We start from the raw sequence: 22,622 nt of genomic DNA, 5'->3' as shown, positions 1-22,622 counted from the left end.
TAATACAGTCATGTTAATGTGAATGTTAAAGACTAGTGGTCAAACACTTTCTGTTACTCACCAGTTACACTCTCAATGCCATATTCAATCTCTGCATTCTTTCCTATATCCTGATCTGTGGCGCGTAAAGTGATCACCGTCGAACCTACTGTGGCGCCTTCGCGTATACTGGCCTCGAATTGCTCAGCTTCGAAGGTGGGACTATGATCATTACAATCCAGCACATTCACTTGCAACGTTGTGGTGCCCGAACGCGGCGGAAAACTATCGTCTGTAGCAACTACACGAAAATAGTGCACATCCATAAGCTCACGATCCAAACTTGCCGACGTTGTGACAACACCGGTGCGCGAATCCACTTTGAAGAGCGACTGCGAACGCGAGTCCAACAACGAAACCATGGAATATACTACCGGTGAGTCTTCGGGATCGCGCGCACGCACTGTTGTCACAGCTGAACCGGCCGGCTGCTCTTCCAACACAGAGGCGACATAGAGCGCCTGTTCGAAGTACGGCGACTGATTACGCAGCTCACGACGCACGCGTTTCGCTATGTCGGTGTCATTGAACTCCTGATAGTGATAGACGATCTTCAGCCGATGATCCGAGTCTACGATCTCATTGCGATTGCAACGTATATTGAAGGTGATGCTAACCTTCCATATAGATTCGCGTATGCAGACATCACGGCTGGCCACCAAATCGTGATTCTGATGTTCGATCGCAAAACGCTCATCATTCACATCCAAAAAGTTCACCTTGCAATACTGGCAAATCGATTTCGGCAGAAAAGCGTTGAGATTGTTAATAAACTGCGAACGCCGCAAGCAGATTTGATTCCATTTATCCGTTGTGTGTATGGCATAGGAGGCATACGTCTCCGAAATCCACTGCTTCGCATCCGAGATGCGTCGATGCAGCGACGGCTCCAACTGCAACGGTTCCTTCGCGCGTCGCTTACGACTGAGTATACGATGACGCATCTCATTATCGAAATTATCGCCGAATATCAAGTCGCCATCGCGGAACTCACGCCGACTGTTATTATGATTGAGCATATCCACGTCCGTGCTGCTCGGCGTCAGCTCGACGCTGTTACTCGTATGCGCCAAGTAAGCGCCGAAGTAGCGCAGATCGGGTTGTGCAATGGTGTCGATATAACGTCTGCGTCGCTTCGAATAACCCGTCTCCTCCTCCTCATAGTGCCGGCTATGCATCTCCTCCTCTATGCGTCGATCCTCGTTGCAGTCACGTCCCGTCACAAAAATACGCACCGGCAGGCTGTAGTAGTCTATGCTACGCAGCCGATTCGACGTCGAGTCCACATAGAAGGTGAACAGATTCGGATAATAGATGCCATCGCATTTCAATTGCTTGCGTAATTGTATCTGGCCATCTTTGTGGTTGACGGCGACCAGGTGATGTACGAAATGCGCCGATTTGTGTGCGTTAATTTTGTAATGCCGCTCGGAGCCGAGTTTGTAGACCGACGCGTTGAAGACCACCGTACCAGCCGGCACGTCCTCGTGCACGATTATCAAATAGCCGTGCGCCGCGTGCAACAGCTGTGTGGTGGCGAGCAGGAAGAGCAGCAGATATGTGTGTAGCCAGGAAGCAGCAATGGCGCGTGGCACGTGACTTTTGCTGTACGCACCACCGACCCTACTGCTATCGCCCCCACTGCTACTCACTTTACAGCAACATTCTTGTGTACAACAACAACTACTGCCATGGTTGTTGTCATCTGCTTCGCTACCCTCCACAACTTCATTACTACAACAACTATCAGCGTTACCTATACAACTGCTGGGCCAACTCTTCTGCTGGCTCGCTGTTACAACTAACATTTTCCGTTACTTGTGTGTTTGTGTTTGTTTTAAATGTTTATACGCCGTTGGCGTATGCAAAACACCCAATTGGTGGGTGCGTCTGTGTGTGTTGTGGTTCGCGTTTCAGCAATCAACCGCACCGAACCGTTACACAGCGTTTATTAAATACGCACTCGCCGTGTGCTGTGTGTTGTTGTTAGTGGCATCTGAAATGAGCAGAGCAGAATAAGCAAATCAGCTGGATTCGTTACATATTTACTTAATTGGTTGAAAGTTGGCCAGTGTATGTGTGTGTGTGTGTAAGCAATTATACTAATTTACGTATTTAATATAACACATTATGGTTTATCCTAAGGAGATGGCTGCCCACCGTTAGAGTAGGTTGACATTACAAAAACAACCGCAAGGCAGCCACTTGCATACGAACGATTAATTTGAGCATATTCTAAGTATTTGTTGTTGCTGTTCAGTGTGTCCAATTATGCAGCAGTCGTTTGAGTTTATGCAGAAGTATTTATCCAAGCTTGCATTTCAAATAGAGCATGACATTCGTATTTATATGCAAAGTAAAATGCAAAATAACGTAACATCTCTTTTCATGAGTTTACAGGCGAAGGAAAATCATTATAATAGAAACCGCTCATATTGAAACAAAATTTGAATTTTGGTTATAAAGCGGTTATATATTGGTTACTATACACTGAAACCTAACTTTAGTTGTGGTTATAAAATGGTTATATATTGGTTATTATAGCTGACAGCGATTTTCGATTTTTTTTTAGAGCCGTTGTTTTGCATTTTAGCTGATGATATATTATGAAAACTTTGTCTGACGATTTTTACAATAGAAAACAACCAAACAAAATGTTTACCGGAAAATATTTATATCCAATTGAATCACGGTTATGGAATCATTAAAAAACTTCCAACAGTCTTTTGAAGAGTTTATTTAATCATGATCACAAATATTTGAGTAGCAAAAAGTATTCAATGAAGGTCGTTCAGTATCCAAAACACTTGCCTTTAGCGAAAAAGTTAAAGAAACAGTGTCGTGTCAGAAAAATTGTCATGTAGACATCAATGAGGTAGCAGAGGATCTCATTATCTATTTAGGATCGACATAACATATTTTGGTTAACATTTTGGATATGAAGCGTGTGAATGATAGACTCATACCAAAATACCTGAATTTTTTACCATTGCGACGCCGAGTAGAGATTGTCATTCTTGAGAATGTAGCTGAAAACCATAAATTCATCAAACGCATTATTACTGATGACGAGACGTGGGTTTATGATGACGCAACTAGCCAACAATGTCGAAAAATAACATGAAACCGAAGAACCCACATCAAAGTTGAAAAATTAATCAAGGCGATGAACAAACATTTTTTGATTACCTTGAAGCGCTTCACTATGAATTTAATTTACAGGATCAAACGGTCAATAAGGAATACATTTTGCGATTTTGTGGACAAACAATTGATGAAGCGTAATACGCCCGTAAAATCTTTTATGATTTTGACTAATTTTTTTGCAAACCTCAACACTCGTATTTCTCAGATTTTACTCCTCGTGTCTTTTTGTGTTTCCAAAAGTGAAAAATCTGCTTCAAGAAACGCTATAAATCCATTGAAAGCCATAGGTGGAAGATCCAGCAGCAACTCGGATCGACGCATGGAACGACTTGGCGCTTTTTACGTCGAGATCTTTAATTGAAAGTATACAAAATACAGCTCGATTGCAAGAACTGAAGCCGCTTGTCCTTCCCAAATGACAACGCTTTACTCTATGGGCTCTTGAAAAGATTCAAAAGGATCCGACGTTTTCCAGCCAAATTTTGTTCAGCGACGAGGTCCATTTCAAGCAACAAGCACAATTGCCACATTAGGACGTACATAGAACAACCTGAAGAGATTCAAGAGCTGATGAGAAAACACTTCAGTGAGCAGATAATTTAACGCTTGGAGCCGGTCGGTTTGGTGGCAAGATGGTGTGATATCACACCGTTAGACTTTTTCCGGTTGGGATATGTAAACCTCTAAAGTTTATGGGACAATCCCGCTTCGATTCAAGCCTTGGAGCAAAACATACTGCGTGTCATTCGCCAGTTGCTAGTCGAAATGCACGAACGAGTCATCTAAATTGAACGAAATGGATGGACCATCTGTGACGTAGCCGCGGCCAATATCCGAAAGAGATAATCTTCAAAAAATACATTTCGAAGAATTTCTTTCTAATGATGATAAACAAACCACATTAAATTTTTTGCTTTAAAAAATTAGGAATCTCAAAATGGATCGCCCTTTATATGAAACTTAAAAAGGCAAGTGAAAGTTCACCACTTTGCGTGCCATCTTAGCCTTTAGTGGTCTGATAACGGCGATTGCGACAAATGAACAGTTTCTTGAGGAGGAAAGGACGTATGTAAAATTACAGTTTGATGTCTCAAAAGCTGAGAGACTAGTTCGCTTGTATACAGACAGACAGAAATGAGTTTAATAAAAAAATGTCAATAGTTGTTTTAAGCATTATTTTGTTAGACGGTCAGAAGATAAGGAATTGACATAAGTCTTTCAACATTTTTTGTGCGTAGAAGAGCTACAGTCATTGAGGTGTATATGAGAAAAATAAAGCCAATAAGAGACATTGCAAAACTCGAGTTATATCTATTCTGAAATGAAAAGGTTTTTTTTTTTTATAAAAGTTCCATTTTAATATCAACTTATGTCAATATATTTTATTAACACAAACCTCAAAGTATTAGTGTCTATCATATGTATGTATGTATGTATATGCTCAAGGTGTAATTGCCGTAAATTCGCTTGTCAAAAGTTTGAAAATTTAGGAAATTCAATTAAATTGTAGGAAGCACATTCGGTAAATAGGAGCTGTTAAAAAGCGAAGGCAACGCCAAATTCGGCGCAAGCAAACAGGTAGAAGACAATTAGTGTGAGTCAAAGTGCAGCGGTGCCAACACAAATACACACGATGTAGGCAGAAACGCGGCAGAGACGGGGAAAATGAGTTTTTGGCAAACGACAGCGACGATTAATGTAATGTGTCATAAATCAAGGTAACAAGAAAATAAGGGAATACCGCGAAAAACAACAAACAGCCAAGTTGTTGCCGCGGCAAACCGCAACATAATTACAACAACAGCGAGTGGCAAGCGCGAAGCAAAAGCTTAAGTACCGCGCGCAAACAAGTTCATATGAGAATGTTTTTATAAAGTTTGACACCACTTAAGGCGGCGGCGTGCATATGTTGCAACACATGCGGATTGAGTGTGGCATGCTACTACATTACATGGAGTATATACGTAATATATTAGAGGAAAGTAATATTATGAGGTCATGCTTATGTAGGGGTGTTAGTAAGTTCGAGATATTGTAGGAGAATGCAGAACTAATATTGTCTTGATTTTTGGAGGCGATTTAAGTATTCTTATAGGGGCTCTATGCCTTAGAAATATATGTTCTGAGTACGGGCTCTTTCGAGTCCGAAGCCAAAGGAAGCGTGTGCTGGAAGCGGATTGCGGAAAATTACAAACGAGCGGCTTTTTGCTTGATGAATTTTGGTTTCAAGTATGGATAAGAAGAACACAGCCTATTACTATGTTGAAAACACAATTGTACGAGGGTTTGCCTTCAAGAGATTTGCGTTAAGAATATTGTCCTCAAACCTTGATAAGTAACCCACAAAAAACCATTGTACGATCGTTCGCTTTCAAGAGATTTCTAAAAGTCATCTTTGCTCTGATTTGTCTGGCGACCTTTCCTGCAGTAGACCGTCCAGACTTGCTAGGTTAGGTCAGGTTAGGTGGTTGATCCATCAACATGTTGGAAGATCACACTAAGATTGCTATGAAGAGTCTTTTGTTAAGCCAGAATTCTCGTGTAGTTGAATATCATCTAACGGCAAAGCGTCTTGAACCAATCACAAATCTGCTTTGGTAATTTATTTGTATTTCCTATATTTCACCTGGATGTCTAAAAGTATCAGATCCAAAGTCGTTTAGCCTTGATTTTTCATAAGCAAGACATTTGGGAAAAAAGTGTTAATATGGTTCCATCTCTACCTCTTCCAAGTAACTTCTAAAACTGGTATCCCATAAAATTTGTGATCTTAGCACATGACTTCCGGTCGGAGTCCAGTCGAATGTCCAGTTAGAAATCCTAAAATCATCGAAATGTGGACTTTGCTAAGAGTGAAAAGTTTACTAAACCTCTTATGGTTTATTCTCCGCTTACCCAGCTGGTCTGAGACCAAGCCAGCCATAGTGAACCGCCATCAGCTAACGAACCTCCTACCCGTTTCCATTCTGCAGGTAGTAGGCTGAAGTATTGGCTCCAGCAAGCTCATCAGCCTTGCAGTTTTCTACAATTCCTGCTCGGGATAGGCACCCTAATCTGTCTAAGAACTCGTAAATTATACAATTTTACTCTTTTATATGACCAATGCTGGACTTTGGAGGTCCCTCTATATCAATCGGGGAGTCAATGTGCAGGAGATTTCTCGCCTAACAACCTGGTAGATATGGTCACTTTTCTGAATCGAGTTAAGCAAAAAGTATAGTTAACGGTATTGTTAGTCGCACTACTGAGAACAGAGAGCGATTTCTGTTAAGCCTATGAGATGATGATTATTGGAACTCAAATCCAAAAATGATCGATATTTGAAAAAATCCTAAAGACAACATTTTTGCAATGTTGCTCACATATGCCACAATACCTCGCACATACTGCGCCGCATGACATCACATAAGTTTGCCGCTTTTCAGTAATTTATTAGTTTCCTTCGGCAATCATCAGACCACATGTGCGGCCCGCTGAGACTTTACAAGTTTAAAATGCAGTAAGCATATACGCTTATAAGCCTGCAAGTGGCATGTCGCATGTTGCATGAGCAATATTTTCCCGCCTCAAATAAGGAACTCACTCATTTACCGCACCGATGCATAGTGTTTGCTGCTTGCCACCGCCCTCTGGCACATTTTGAACACCTTTCAGCCCACATTAAACACCTTCGGCTACAAGCACGAACACACAGCCGTACACGACAGCGCATATATTTTCCGTTCAACGAACCATGAAAACGCTTTTGCCGGCGTGAACAAAACGAGCGAATTTCAAATTGAAGAAAAAATTATATTATAAGCACAAAAACAACAACAACACGCCGTGTGAAGAAGCAGCAGCAGCAAATGTACACAGGAATTGCAACAGAATAGCAACAATAACAACCGCGTTGCGCAAAATATGTGCATTGCAGGTGAATTATGGTTAATTCCGCTTTTATTGTCTTTCTCATTTTGCATCATTTTTTTGTTGCGCGTCGCTCGCTGTTCCACGCGACTTATGCCACACGCAGACAATATATCAACTTGCTGTGTTTGCGCTCGCCGCGATTTGAAAAGGAATTTAATTAAATACATAGTTTTATAGAGCTTTTTAATTTAATTTTTTCCATTTGTGCGCTTTTCAATTTCATGCTACGTAATTAACACGCAATGTGCACCAAATGCACACACACACACGCGCACAAACTTTTGTTGCATAAGTTGCCAATGTACATTTTGCCGTTTGCTGCTTTATCATGCCGCCCATGTGGCATGCAACAGTTCAATCGTTCAATTAAGTGAGTGAGCGCGCGAGTTCATTTGCGCTGTCGAGCGCGTATGTCTATGGGGCGTGCATGTGTTTGTGTGCGTGTGACGTAATTCAATTTGGTGAAATGGCAAAAGTTAATGGGTGAAGAGTCGCTGACAATTGATGCATTGATTTTACAATTTCATTAAAATTTTAAATAAAGTGTTCTGAAGTGCTATAAATTAATGTTGATTTTATGTGGGAAAATGCCCGCCTTTCCCATAGCGCTTTTGGGAAATGTGGAAACAGTCTAAATTAAACGGAAAAATGTTGATCAGAAAGCAAAGAACTGCGAAATGGGAAAAATTATTAATATTTTTTTTGATGTTTTCTTAACTTATGTATCCTGTATGAGCAGTCAGTCGTTTGGGTTTGAAATCTTAGTTGAGTACAAAATGAAAATTACAAAAATTTTGGTTTGAGAACCTCGACTGTGTTTTAGTATACAAATGACGATTTAGTATTTAGGCCTCCTTATAACTTGGTTCAAATAGAGAGTATTCTATTAAATGATCTTTAACATTTTAATGACCAAATATTAATATTTTTAACAGCTTAAATTTGTATAATCCAACTGGGATATTGCTTTCAAAAAAAAAAACAAAAAAAAAATACTTTACTGATCAAATTTGACCCGGACTGTATCTATTAATGTTCTTTAAAATTGCTTTAATTTTTTAAAAATAAAAATTTGTTATGATCAAATTTGACCCGGATTAAAAAAATCACTTTTTCACATATTTTAATACAAGAACTTTATTGTCGATTTAAAGAGGACATCAATATAAGCATACTCACACTTATTTACACTTTCAATACAATTGTTATAAAGGTTAAAAAAAATATTGCTCTCTGATCAAATTTGACCCGGACTGAAGAAAAACACTTTTTCACGAATTTCACACTTATTTACACTTTCAATACATTTGTTATAAGCCTTAAAAACATTTTTACGCTCTGATCAAATTTGACCCGGACTGAAAAAAAAATATTTTTTCACGTATTTCAATGTAAATGCTTTATTGTCGCCTTAAAAAGGACACCAATATGAGTATGCACACACTTATTTACACCTTCAATACAATTGTTATAAGTCTCAGTGCCTTCAGCTAATTTAATTTTTTTCGGTTTTGTCTCATTTTTAGGCGTTGTTCGCTGGGTTTTTAAAACGACATATTCGTAAACTCACATCTCGTCACCAATAATGTTGCGTTTGATGAATGTAGGGTCTGTATCTACATGATCAAATATTTATCTTCCAACCTCTACTCGTCGTTTTTGAAAAAATATCAGGTCCGGTTGTGCGAATCCAGCATTGACACACTTTATACCCAAAATTAAAAAAAAAATTTACCAAAACTTTAAATAAAACTTCAACCAAACTTTTAACCAAAATTTTAACGAAAATATGAAATTTGAGATTCTTATCTCTATGATACCTACAATACGATTCTCAAGCAATGTTTCTCTAACTTTTTTCAAATTTATCGTCATTAGCAGTGATAGAGGGACTATATGACTGAAGAAAGTTCTCAATGAATTCACCACCATTGCTGTTTGTCTCACTAAAATACTTATGTCCGTCCAAAAGCATATTCGTATCTGCAACATTTTCAACGATTTGGTAGCCATTGGAAAATCCAACCAAACACGTCGCTCAACTTTTGGGTTTCCGATGGTAATAAACGCCAGTCAAACTTTTCGAGTTGTGGTAAAACAGCTGTCAAACGCACACTAATTGGCATATGAAGAGAAATTTCAGACGAACATGAAATAGGTTGTACCAATCTGTGAAGAATATACTTATAGATTCGGTTTGCGCACAAAGTTTAAATGAACCAATCAGGGTCACTGTTTTTACGCGAAAAAAAAGATAGAAATCCACTTAAATGTTCAGTACTTTCGCTATATCTTTCTGCCTCAATTCTAGCAGGGAAAGGGCTCTTGTTATCCACTTTATGAAATAAACAACTCTCTACATAGAGGATTTTGAAACTTCCGGTATCTTTTAGTAGAAACCGAATCAAGCAAATCAAGTATCTCTATTTTAAGATCATCTTGTTGGGTTCTAATAAGATAATGTTTAGGCCTCTAACTGACATATTCATGGATTGTCATATATATAATTCTTCTGGTAGCAAAATTGATGTTGATAGACATTGGTTCCTAGTACTATCTTCGGATTTTGTGAAAGTAAGAAATTTCCTCTCAGAAAAGTGTTGGTGAATATAGTTTGGTTGTTTTGAGAATTTTTTATTAGAGGAAATGGCAAATTTCTGAGCATATTTCTGTCATTAAAGAGCTCCTCATAATATACGTATATATTTATATAATAGGAACATGAAACAACCACAATTAAGCTCGTAGAAAGAGTAAGAGTCTTGGATCCATGTTTCCAAATAGGGATCACAACGATTAGGGCTAGGTGAGTCTTTTGTGATTTAGGAGAGGACAAAATAGGCCTAAGCTCAAGGTGCATTCTTCATTTATGAATCTAATCTAACCTAAGAGTAAGAATGTTCACCGCATACCGAAAATTCATACTAACACAAATTATCCTTCTCGCTGAAACATTGACCTCTGAGCATATGACAACCTTTCGACTGAAACGCAAAACATTTATTGTGTTCAGGTTTCGAAAAGTTGATCTTCCATAGACTAGTTCCTTACAGTTGCTTAGAAACGCTTACCTTAAACGGCCATGGTATTGATAAGTGGATGAACTCAGAACTTCGAATTTGACGAGTACCACTATGTCTACTAATTAATATGCTCATGAAAAGATTGTCGGATGGAGTCGAAAGAAGCTTCCACTGTGATGACTTTTCAATTAAATGACATGAAGTGAAATTTTTTTAAGTAAGTGGTATGTTTTTTCAAGGCAACTCGCTATCTTTGCACAAGTGGTAGAACTCCACAAACAAGTTTGCACAGACGTATACGTACAGGCTTTACTGTCTGGTGGCTTGCCGACTGCAGTCTACCAACTCTCGTGGTCGAAAACTTTATGTCGCTCATTAAATGCTTTACTCGTGCAATTTGTCATTTCTTTCTGACTTTATTCTGTTTTTTTTGCTTTTGTTTTTCACAACTGTGTGTTTTCAGCCACTTTGCAACAACGAACTTTCCACGTGCCTTTATGTACATACTCGTACATATACTGTACACGAAGACATTAATGTATAACGGTTATGAGTTTTAAAAGTTTTAACAAATTCTCGGCTTGTCACCGAAACCAAATTATAGTTTCATGCAGTTGCTCTTCCTTTACTTTTCATTATTTTTTTATTGTCGTGCAGACGTTCGCTTTTAGCTCATTTTGCATTTATTCAAATTAAAAAGGAATAAGTGAATAAAGCAAAACATCGAAATTAAATTAGTTCAAAGGTTTGGGCCAGCAGCAGCGCCATGACATGCTTGTCTGCTTAGTTTGCTAACTTAGTTTTTGCTTTCATCGACTTTATTTGTCAAACTTTGAAAGTTTAGAATTTGTTTTTGTATTCGTGTTGTTGCTTTTATTCCCTTGACATATGTAAAGTTCATGTGCGCTCGTTTAAATGGATTTTTCTTTGGGGAAATAAGTGGCCTGCTCGTAATTCGGCATAAAAAATTTAAATGGATTTCTAAACAAAAATCAAATGGGTAAAGGTCTGCTGAGGGATTGGCCCAAAAAGCTTTTGACAAAACATTTAAATAAATTACGGAGCCAAATTGAAAGTAATTGGCCTTTAAATTTGTTGAGGGGACTATGGAATGGGCCCGACAGACCCACAAATCCACAATTATTTTCTTTCTATAGAAGTAACCCATACCTTTAGCTTATTAAACTACGACAGTGAATGCTTGGAAGTACTGAAAATTACTTAGAATAAGTAGATAATCTGATCCCATTTAAAACCTCTGAGGCTGGAACTGTAAAGTGTCGGTACGTGTCCATGTCTGGGAGAGAACCCAACAATTTTTGAAATTACGTTCTATAATGTTTAGGATTAAAATCGAAGTCCTTGTTACCAGGGAAACTGTTAACTCTAAATTGATTCGAACGTTTTTTGGGGAATATAAAATTTCCTAAGAAGGCATATATTACAAAATACAAAATAATTTTTGTATTGGGTTGCCACCTGTTTGAAAAATTTAATCCAATGAAATTAAATACAAAAAGTTTAAAAATGTGAGTATTATATAAAATACAAGAGTTGATAATATATTTTGGGAGTGTTGCCACTTGGGTAGAATTTATTTTACAATTAAAATAAAAAAGTGAATAAAATACCTCAACATGGGTATCAAATTAAACAGGCTTACTTAACCGATCTATTAAATATTGTTTGAAGGGTTGCCACCTGTTTAAATTTTACTTTACAATTGATAAAACAAAATAAATAACATAACACAAGATGGGTATCAAATTAAACATGTTTAAGCCATATTTAAGTAAAAATTTGTTGAGAAGAGTTGCCACCTGTTTATAAAATTAGACAGATTAACGCAAGATTTCTGTAGGCAATGTGTTTGAGAAGAGTTGCCATCTGTTTACATTTTACTTCAAAAATAAAGTGGCAAAATAAATAACTTAGCACAAAATGGCTATCAAACAAAATAGGCTTAAAGAAGATTTGTGTTAAAAATATTTTTAAAAAGGGCTGCCATCTGTTTAATTTTTTATTATTAAATTATTTAAGTAAACGCTACAATATGTGTATAAAACTAAACAGGATAATGCAAGATTTCTATGGGCGATATTTTTAAGGAGAGTTGCCACCTATTTGACAAACTTAAATTAATTTTACCAGGGTATTTGAACAACATAAACACATTTACATGTAAATATATGTATGTCTTAAAAATAAGAATTGATGAGCTCTAGAAATAGTAAGATCCAAGAAAGAAGCGAGTTGGGCTATAAAGTTGGATATAGAAGCTACAAGTGACGGCAATAATTTCAACAGCTAGAATTGCTGGATATTTTTTATTTTTTCGATCGTCGGAATGGAATTGAGAAAAGTCCACTAAAACCACTTAGATCCATACATGTGATTGGCATCATTAACAGTCTTGTATAGAGGGATCAGTAGCAAAAAAATTAGACAGCTTCCAGCAATATCAGAATTTATACCCCAAAATTTCAGCAGCAAAGCAATATGATAGAAGTAAATTAATTTACACACGTGCAAGTGTTGACTCAAATTTCCATAGACACTTTCAAAGGCACACATTAAAATCTCATAAAATATATTACAGGTTTGCAGAAAAGTAGCACAACAACCTGAACGCTAATTTTCAACACTTTCCTCTGCAAAAGCAATTAAAATGTTGATAATGCGAGTAGAGCACCGCCAAGTTGCAAGTAGAATTAGAAGCCACAAGGCAAATTTGCCACACACACACCTAGCTGCTGATGCCGAACCCATTATGTGCATATGTATGTACGAGTAGTAGATGTATGTGTGCACGAGTACATAGTGTATGCGCTAACGGTATTAAGAGTATAAAACCGTAATCTATTTGGCCTTGATTATCTGCCACGGCTGCTCTTAGACCGTCGTAACACTTTCTCAGCGCAAGCGCGCTTAACTTATAATTACTGCCAAGCGTTCTCGGGCGCTAATGATTTGCCGGCAAGCGTGTAATCAACAGATAATTTCACTTATGTGCTTGGCATAGTTAAGCAAATAAATTTCAACAGATTGTATGATGCTGATATGTGAAGAAAGGTAAATAAACTAACCGTTAGCGCCTACTTACTACATATATGGTGGAATTAATGGGTGTGTATAAGTGTTCGTGGGAACATAAATTAGTGGAAAATTACAAATTTTTTAGTAAAAAGTTACTTTTAGGTAGAATTTTGAAACTTTACTGGCTTCAATCGGTTATCGTAAAGCTTTTTAGTGGTTCCTATGTGAAAAAGCTTCACTAAATATCAGTCATTCAGCGGTAGCCACGAATTTGTCAAACGATAAAAAGCCTTATAATACCATTAGAAAAGAATTTCTGGTCCACTAACGAACTTTGCTGCCAACTTAATATTATGGAATCTTTAAAAATCATTTCTTCTTCTATAATTTCCATTAAAATTCTGTCTGAGTTCGCTTAGGTAACTCCAACAGCTTCACCTTCAACTCCTTCACCTTTTCCTAACAAATCTTTGTGTTCTTTTAAAGCTTTCGCTTATCGTTTATTTGTTTATACGAAAGTGCTTCGTGCTGTTTCGTAAATATTACTCGCTTTTTGCTATAAACTCCTTCATTGACTATTCCTTTTATTACATTGCTGCAGGAAAAATGTTTAATTTTTAGCAGTTTCCTGTCGAGCGTTTCACCTTTCTGGCTGTCGTCAAAAAACTTTCGCCTCCACAAGGATACTATGTATTTTATGCGAGTGTGTCTGTGGCAAGCATTTGCGTATGTGTGATTGTGTGCGTGTCTGATTTTGGCACAATCTCCTTATAATGTCTGCTAAGCATCTTGTTGTGTTGCTTATTTGATGCCATTCTCTTTGGTGTCTCGTTTCTGCTCTTCTAGGTAGCTTAGTAGTAGGTGAAATTGACGCAAAGCAATGAAGGTGAGATTAAAGTATATCGATGGAGGGATTTCTTTGACGGAAATGGAAAATACTTCTTTGTAGAAGGCTTAGGGAGACAGTACTTGGAATTATGATTTGAGTTTTGAAATATTCAAATACGTTTTTCATATTCACTTTAAGAAGTATGTAGAAGGAAAATTGAAAGACTTAATTTTTTTCAATTGATGCCGATACAATTTTCATATTTATGGATTTTAAGCTACCTTGAGAAAATGGAGACATGTATAGAAGATCACGCAAGTGAGAAAAGTCCTCTGCGCGCCATTCTTTTGGGAGTGGCCAGAAACGATTCTTTAACATGTGGCTCAAGCAGCTCAGGACTTCCTGTCATAGACTAGTCACTAAAGTGGGAAGGCAAAACATTCCCTCCCTAGAGTTGTTGGCTGGGATAGGATAATAATCAAGTTATATTAACTCTTGAACTCCAATATAAATTCATTTTCAACTTTGATCTTTGCCCAAAAGGTATCAAAAATAATCTCCAAAGATTTAAATCGTTCAAAAATTTAACTTGTGAAATCAATCGGCTAGTTGGTTAGTTAGTTTCGGTTAGTTCCCACTATGATTATGGATCTACATATAGTACAGATCCTGAAGACAAATTCTTCAAATTTCTTTAAAATTTTCTATCGGTTATTTTACTAGTTAGTTTCGGTTAGTTCTAACTAAACTGTAGGTTATGGACCTACCTATAACAGATCTTGAAGATAAATTACACAAATTTTTGAATAAATAATTTTTTTTATTTTCATATTTATTATTGCTCTCGGTTAGTTAGTTTTGGTTAGTACTAACTTATATTAAGGACTATAGACCTATATACATATATGGACCCTGAAAAAATACATAAATTTTTCTGTAAATAATTTTGAACCTACTCTATTTTCTCTCCATACGCATCTCTCTTCCGCTTCTACTCTCTCCCTTTTCTTTTAATTATCACATTGACTTCTTATTGAAGTAGACTGTATATAGCTCTCTTAATTAACATATTCAATGGTAACTGTAATACCAAATACTCACAAAAAATGGTAAATTAGCATTCTAAAAGCAGAAAGGTCACGCATACTTAAATTTTTTTCCAAAGTTATTTTGCCTTTCGCCATGCTTAAACTCACAAAATACATATTTACATATATCTTTTTACATGCCAAACTAATTAAAAGCCCTTGCACCAGGCAAAGCAAAGCAGCAAAAGTCAAAGGCAGCGAAATGAGCAAACAAGCAAAAGAGCAAAGTATGCAGTTATGAGTCTTTCATTAAGTTCAAGTACTTGCATAACGGTATCTGTACACATTTTTGCCAACTTTTAAAATACGCGTAAAAATTTTAAATAGATTTTTGCTTTTGGTGAAGCACACAAACTTTAACTATTAGATTAAATAACTTTGCGTAGTCTGTAGAGTCATTATCCTTGCGCCCTGAAGTTTTGCTATGAGAGGCTGTCTTCACATTGTCATACGAGCACATTGCGTGATATTAGAGTGGCGAATGAGAGCTCAAGGGGGCAAAATTGAAAAGGCAGTACCAGGAATGATAGAAGAAATGCATGTGAGTGTGTTTGTAGGAAGGCTATGAGACTATAAAAGAAGACCCAGTAGGAAAAATTTGAGGCAAAGAATAATGCAAGAAATCTGTAAATGTTATGTAGAATTTCTGAAAATGGCGTAATAAAATAGAAATTGTTAAGAAACCTATAAAGAAAGCTTTAGAAAAATATGAAAAAAGTAAGTATGAAAAATAAAATTGTTTGAAGTTCGAAAACAAAAAAATATATTAGATTCCGCAACTTAAAGGTTTACTGCTTACATATATTATTGTTAAATTTTTTAACTGAGTTAGGGGATAGTACAAGAAAAAAGTTATGAAAATTGGCTTTTTTTTTGCATATGCTTAATTTGCGAAAAAATATGTGAAACTTCTTTAAACTCATGATTAGCAACGCTTTCGGCCATACCTTTAACTAAGTGAAGTCAAGTTATTTATATCTGAGTAAAATTATTACTATATCTTAATTTCCTACAGGTCATCTATGGGTGTAAAAATTTGATTGTGATCACGGATATGTGTTTAACTTGTTGAAAATGTTTACTCTGTGTTTATTTTCTGCTGGCGACGTTCCTGAGGTCATTATATAAACTATTTTATAAGAAGCTTAAACACCCAGAGGGAAATAGTTTATATTAGATGACAATATGATATGGTATTCGAGAAATGAAAAAAAATAATAATAAATTTAAATTGGAAAAATTGGCATTTTGTGTAAGAAAAATAGTTTAAAAAGTGGGTGGAGACATGCTTTTTTAATTTATTGCTAAGAAGATTTGAAGCAGATTCGTTGCAAGGAAAGAGTTCGACCATAACTCAGAATAAATTATACTTCAAACAACCAAACTAACTGAATTCCGATCAGCAACTAACAATTTTCAGAGTTAAATTTTGCACCTTGAATTAAGATCCCACTATCGAGCTGACGGATAAACACTGGTAGTATAGCTACCTTCTAAACTCTTATTAACGCTTTCACTATCACCAACTATTTCCAGCTTGGTAGCCTCAAACACCTACCTACATGCACTCACATCCATAGCCATTTATTATATGCTCTTGCCACAACATGAAAATAAACATTGTATAATACTTATTCGTAGAACATCGCGTGTCGTTTCCTACTTTGTCTCCTGTCTAGACAAAGTAATTTTTATATTGCATACCGCATACAAAGAAAATAGTGAAATAAATATACAGCAATTAAGAGTCGGACGCGGAAAGTTTGCTGGCATTTTGAAAGTTTGTATATTTAGTATTAAGCGTCTTTTCTGGTTTGATACAAAATATGTAGGAACTGGCTGACAAGTGTATATAAACAAGTGCCACCTTAATTTCACGAAATTTAGTAGGGACGATGGGTGTCGAAACAGATTTATTGCATCATTGACTATAATTTTTGCACAGCATACTTCGAAGTGGTTCCACAAATGAGGGCTACGGTTAGTCCTAAACCGACTGGGAACAAGATATACAGTTTTTAAGATTTATTTTTCAGTTCAGAAGCATTTGTAGTAAATCACGAGTAATTTAAAGAAGAGTAGGAGAGTAATTTTCTTCATTAAAAGTGGAAACTTAAGCCAGATTGATGGTGAGCAAGGCTGTGCTATATGTTTGGCAATAGGAATGACAGGGAAATATCTACTAAGAGCTACTCCTTCCCGACCAAACTCTTAATTCTGACTGATATTATCAATTATTGGACCATCTCAAGGAAACAATCGCCCGTAGCAGCTAGGATTCCGGCTAATTTATAAACCGGACGTGGCTCTAAATGATATATCCTGCTTTTGAAATAAGAAGCTTTTTGAAATCGGCCGTTACTGTTTTTTGCAACTAATGGCAGGGGTTCCAAAGACAGTAGCCCTCTAAAATTACCTTCGAAATGGCAAAAAATTGAAAGGTGAATTTTGCTCATTTCATTTCCGTAAAAGTAATCCCCTGCCGCTGCAATACATTTATGCCAACGAATTTTCCAGTCATCATAGCACTTGGAAAAATACCGCGATTGTGGCCATCAAGTCTTCTTCGATTCAGCTTTTACATATATGCTCAATTGAGTCAAAACGGTGTCCTCGGAGTGGTCGTGTGAATTTGCTGAATAGCCAGAAGTTACACCAAGGTAAATCGGGCGAATGCGATGGTTGCGGCACGTTGAAAATGTGGCGAAATCATCACGAATAACCAATTCAGTATGAGATGGTGCATTATCACACTTCTTTGTTCAATAAATTCACAGACATAGTAAAAATCGAAAAATTGTACCACTTCTCATAAGCTACGTTCGGGCACTCCATCTGGCATCGCTAAGGACCATAACTAGTTCGGGCGTGTCTCATGAGCCTACCAGAATAACCTCACCTAGTCTAAACTGTCGAAGAAAACTCTTCAAGTTGACCAAATCGGATCATTATAACAATGCCAAATAAAAATTTAAATTTAGTACAGAATACAGAATAAAAAGGTCCGTTTTACTAGACAAAACATAATACTCGTTTATACTGCTACTAGATGCCTGGTTAAGCATTAAGCTTCTTCTGTTATATTATTCGACAATTTCAGTGGCCTACTACTCGTAACCTCAGTTTGATTTCTATTGTAAGATAAGTATTGACCATTATTTTGAAATAAAGTTTTGATGTGAGAACAGGCGTCAAATCAAATCCGGGTCCTACTTGCAGATAAAACGCTCCTCCTTAACTTTTCTAACTGCCTGTAGCCCCTTTAATATGTTAAGGTATATTTTTATAAGCTATCGTCAACTAAAAATATGTAGCACCAAGTCTATCTTGCAAAAATTTAAGAAGTAAACACCAACGCATCCCTCGCATGTGCGAGTAAACAACTGTAAATGTCTGCGGCTTCTCACTTTTTTTGTGAAATCACCCACATCCCCTTGAAAGCAGCCGCAACAACGACTTGAAATGTTAAGCTTTCGCCTTTGATTCTTAATTTCATTTGTTATCTTTTGATTTGTTTACCGCTAAATTTAATTAAAAATTCATTGCACTCAACTCAACAGTGCCACAGCGTCAGCCAACAAACGCCAACACGCAGCTAAGCAAACCAAGGCTCTTCTGCGCAAGTTAAGGAGTGCGAGAGTGTGGGAGTGCTCAAGTGTAGGAGAGTGAGAGTGTGTATCTATCTATTACACTTATAAATCTATACATTTCCTTACAAACACATATACAAGTGAGAGAAAGTAAGACCACAGTGAGTGAAGAGTGAGAGGGGAATAAGAGATCCTACTGCTGCTTGCGCGCTGCTCGCAGACACCACTTTGCCCTCCCGTTGTTGTCGCTGTCACCTGTTTCTCAACCGCCACGCCACGTGGACGCCCACTCAGCGCCACCACCGTGCACCCACACACTCACACACAGTCTCCTACTAAGTCGCAGCAAGTGCTCGCAAGATAAATGAACTCCAGCGCCCGGATTTAGTGGCAGCGCTGGCGTTGAAGGCGCGCAAACCAAGCGCAAATATACGCCTACGCATACAAAGGCACATACTCACACACACATAGCGGCGGTTTGTGTGCACAATTGCAACAAATTAAAACCATCCTTTAGGCTTACAAAGTGCGCAGAGCGAGGCAGCGCCAAAGCAAAATAAAGTAAGCAACTAACGAGCGATTTGATTATGCAAGTACAAGGACCACAGTATACTTGTACGCCAGTAGGCACATGCATGTACATGCGCGTGTGTGTTGGTGCTTGAGTGGCGCACCTGAGGGAAAATAGTTAGTGTTGTGCGGCGGCGACGACAGCAGCAACTCTTGCAACTGCCGCATGCCAGTCGAAGTTGTGCACGTGTGTCTGTGCAACCCATCTTTTTTGTTGTTTTTTGTTTCTTTTTATGCATTTTTGCATGCCGCTCGCGGCGAAGTTTTGCATTTTTGAACTGTCTCCATGGCATACAACTTCCTTTCACGCCGCTGCACTTTGAAGTTGTCGTTTGTGCTGCGCAGCGACGGAGTTGCGTATAAGCCGTGTCGCATGCCTACATACATGTCGCAGTTTAGTACATTAACAGCGGCATATTTGCACACTTCTAGGCCGGCAAATAAAATGTAATTAAAGCTTAAACCTAAAACCAACAAATACATGCAAATTTACATACCGTTATATGCATATTAATATAAAGTAAGCAACTAATTTTGCCTGTGCACTTTTCGGAGTTAACTGTCTAGCGATAAGCCGAACTTACTGTCGCTGAAGTAGTGACAAGTAGCTGAGGAGCAGCTGAAGAGCAAGTGCCAATTAGAAGCGGCTGAGTTTAGAGCGCGTAAGTAATATTGTTGTATTTGAGTTTAATGTGTGTGTGAGGAAGTATGACTAATCCAATGGTTGTGGGTTCGCTGAAAATTAATTCGTAAATAATATGCGAGGTTTTGGTTGACTATTTTAAAGCAATTTGGAAATGTGGTTACTCTTCATAGAAAAAAGACTTCTTTAATAACTTTTTATTGCCAAAATAAATTTTTTTGTCATACTTTTTATAGGTTTAGCAACAGGTTTCGTTAATTCTTAGACACCACCTCGAGCTCCTGATTAGGGATAGTACAATCAACTGATACATCGACGGCTCGCAAACGGCGGAGAGAGTTGATACAGGAGTCCCAGGAAACTCTTCATATCTACGGGAAGTTTTCCAAAAATTTTTCAGGCAGTCGATGTATAGAGTTAAACCTCCAACGCAACTATCGCTACCAACGTATAACCATACTTAGCGATAGTCAAGTGACACCTAAGGCAATTTTTGCCAATGAGATCATATCGCTACGGCTGCATAGCCTAGCTGTTACGTTCAGTGCACCTCATCTGGGTGCCCGGTCACAAAGGTATAGCCGGGAATGAACTGGTTGATCAGCTTGCCCGCTCTGCAGCATCTACCAACATTATAAGATCTGAACCTTTATTTGCAGTTGGTCCCATACCATAGAGGGGCTGCTAGGCAAGAAAGAAGGAGTAGGTAAGGACAGGTATTGGCAACAACTTCAAGGCATACACTATGCCAAGTTGCTAAGGGGGAGTCTAACCTCAGCAATATGTAATCAAACTTCCAAGGGACCAATTCAGCCTATTTATCGCATTCTACTCCGGCTACTGCAAACTGAAAAAGCTCTTATATAACATGGACCTAGCTTTTTCCGTAAATTGGCGGTTCTGCGACAGTGAGCCTGCAACACCTAGCTGGAGCTAGGCAAGTTTTTCTGATTTAGGTCGACTTTTCCAAATCTTGTTCAACACAGTATCCATAAACTGATAACATGAAACAAAGTGCCAAGAGTATATCCTGACGTGTTCAACTCTTCGATAACACAAGATTCCTTGCGAAAATACATCTGGAACATAAAATTTCAAAGCAGCTTACTACTTTTATACAGAATACTTTGTATTGATTGACGACAAGGTAGCATACAAAATTTGATCGGCATGATCTGATGATGATATCTGATGACATGATTGATGTTCTGACGCCTCTATTAAAAAGTAAGCTACAAGAAGCCTTAAGCTCTAAAACGTTCAAGGCAGGAATTTCTTCTAAATTTCAGTATTTTCAGTGGACAGGAGTTTCTTGAGCAGCATTGCAAGCGTAACTGAATGTTTCGACGCACTCATCGAGTACTCATGCATAAATTACTTTTTAACTGCCAAATTAACATTTCAATTTGCTTTTAATGTCTCATTTGGGACTAAATTTTCTTTACCAACTCAACCTTTATTTCATTGCGCTAAAATGTAGGCAGCGGATATTAAAATTTAATTATAATTATAATATAATATCTTAAGGGATATTCGACATGTGACAGTTTTCGAAAAATCCCAATGAAAATGGATTGATTAAGCTATTGTAGCAAATGGCGCTGATTAATACCTTTAGCTGGGAAAAAAATTAAAGCAAAATTGTCCAAAGTTCACGTAAATTATTTTGAGAAATGTTGAAGCAGTAGAGCTAATTCGATATGGAAGATATATTGTAAAATATACCAGCATTCTTGAGTAGAACATAGAACACGAACATGTTCCAAATATAGATATACACCCAAGAAAGTATCAGGAACTCTTCACTTAAATCTCCTGCTTATATGGAAGGCTGTGTGCGTTCCAACTGACGATTTTTAATAGCAAAGATAATGAGATCGATTATACTGTATGCGGCTCCAATATGAATACAGGCGGTAGACATAAAATCTTATGCTAAACCAATGAAAGCAATGCAGTTACAATACGTATGATATGTGCTTTCTGAACTATATCAAATGAAGCTACTGAGATATTAGCCAATGTGGTACCGATTAACATCCAGGGAGACGAATTCGCGCGAATATACAACTTAGCAGAGACATCTACCACAGCAAAAAAAAGAGGAGAGAATCAAAAGCATCACAATGTGCAGCAACGGTGGCAAACTTCATACAGAGGTCGGTGGACCCACATACTGGTTCTGAACATACATACATTCGTGAATAGATAGACAACATGGAGATCTTAATTTCAACCTTACCCAAATACTTAGTGGCCAAGGGAGCCAAGGAAGCTACATACTCAAATTTGGTCATGCCTTTAGTCCATATTATCCGACGTATACAGAGTATATAGAAGACACTGAACACGTACTTTATCATTGCCCTCGGTTTTTACGTATAAGGGAAGAACTAAGAACCACAATTGAAGGTAGTCTCAAGTTGGACATTTCAAGTGCAATTATGTGCGAGTTCTCTGCAGAATGGAAAGCTGTTGGCAAAGCGGCGGCTCTAAATTTAAGGCGTCAGTCAGTTCGTGCAATAGAAGAAATTTAAATGTCTTCTTCTATCCCAGTGTTTACTTATACTTAGTCCAGTGGTCCCCTGGGAAAGACATGAGATGGCCGTAGGTTAGTTTTGGGGATTAAAATTTAGCGGATTTAAGTCCCGCACTCCGTCTTTTGATGCTTCAACCTATTATAGAAAAATAAGCTATAGCGGTTAAAAAACAAATCCAGGATATCGGGATATACTGTGGGTTTTA

At 37.6% G+C, this 22,622-nt stretch overlaps 1 protein-coding gene across 3 annotated transcripts in view; it reads right to left on the bottom strand.

The window, feature by feature from the left end:
* Nucleotides 1-22,622, bottom strand: part of LOC105229711 (protocadherin-like wing polarity protein stan) — a 120,205-nt gene that overhangs the window by 23,934 nt on the left and 73,649 nt on the right. For all 3 annotated transcript variants that reach the window (XM_049451602.1, XM_049451600.1, XM_049451601.1), the window contains exon 5: nt 62-2,035. In XM_049451602.1, coding sequence (XP_049307559.1) covers nt 62-1,847 — 1,786 coding nt within the window. In that variant the 5' untranslated portion in view covers nt 1,848-2,035. The remainder of the gene's footprint in view (nt 1-61; nt 2,036-22,622) is intronic.

The sequence above is a fragment of the Bactrocera dorsalis genome, chromosome 3, assembly GCF_023373825.1.
Source record: "Bactrocera dorsalis isolate Fly_Bdor chromosome 3, ASM2337382v1, whole genome shotgun sequence".
NCBI lineage: Eukaryota > Metazoa > Arthropoda > Insecta > Diptera > Tephritidae > Bactrocera > Bactrocera dorsalis.
This window is presented reverse-complemented; position numbering and strand designations above follow the sequence as displayed.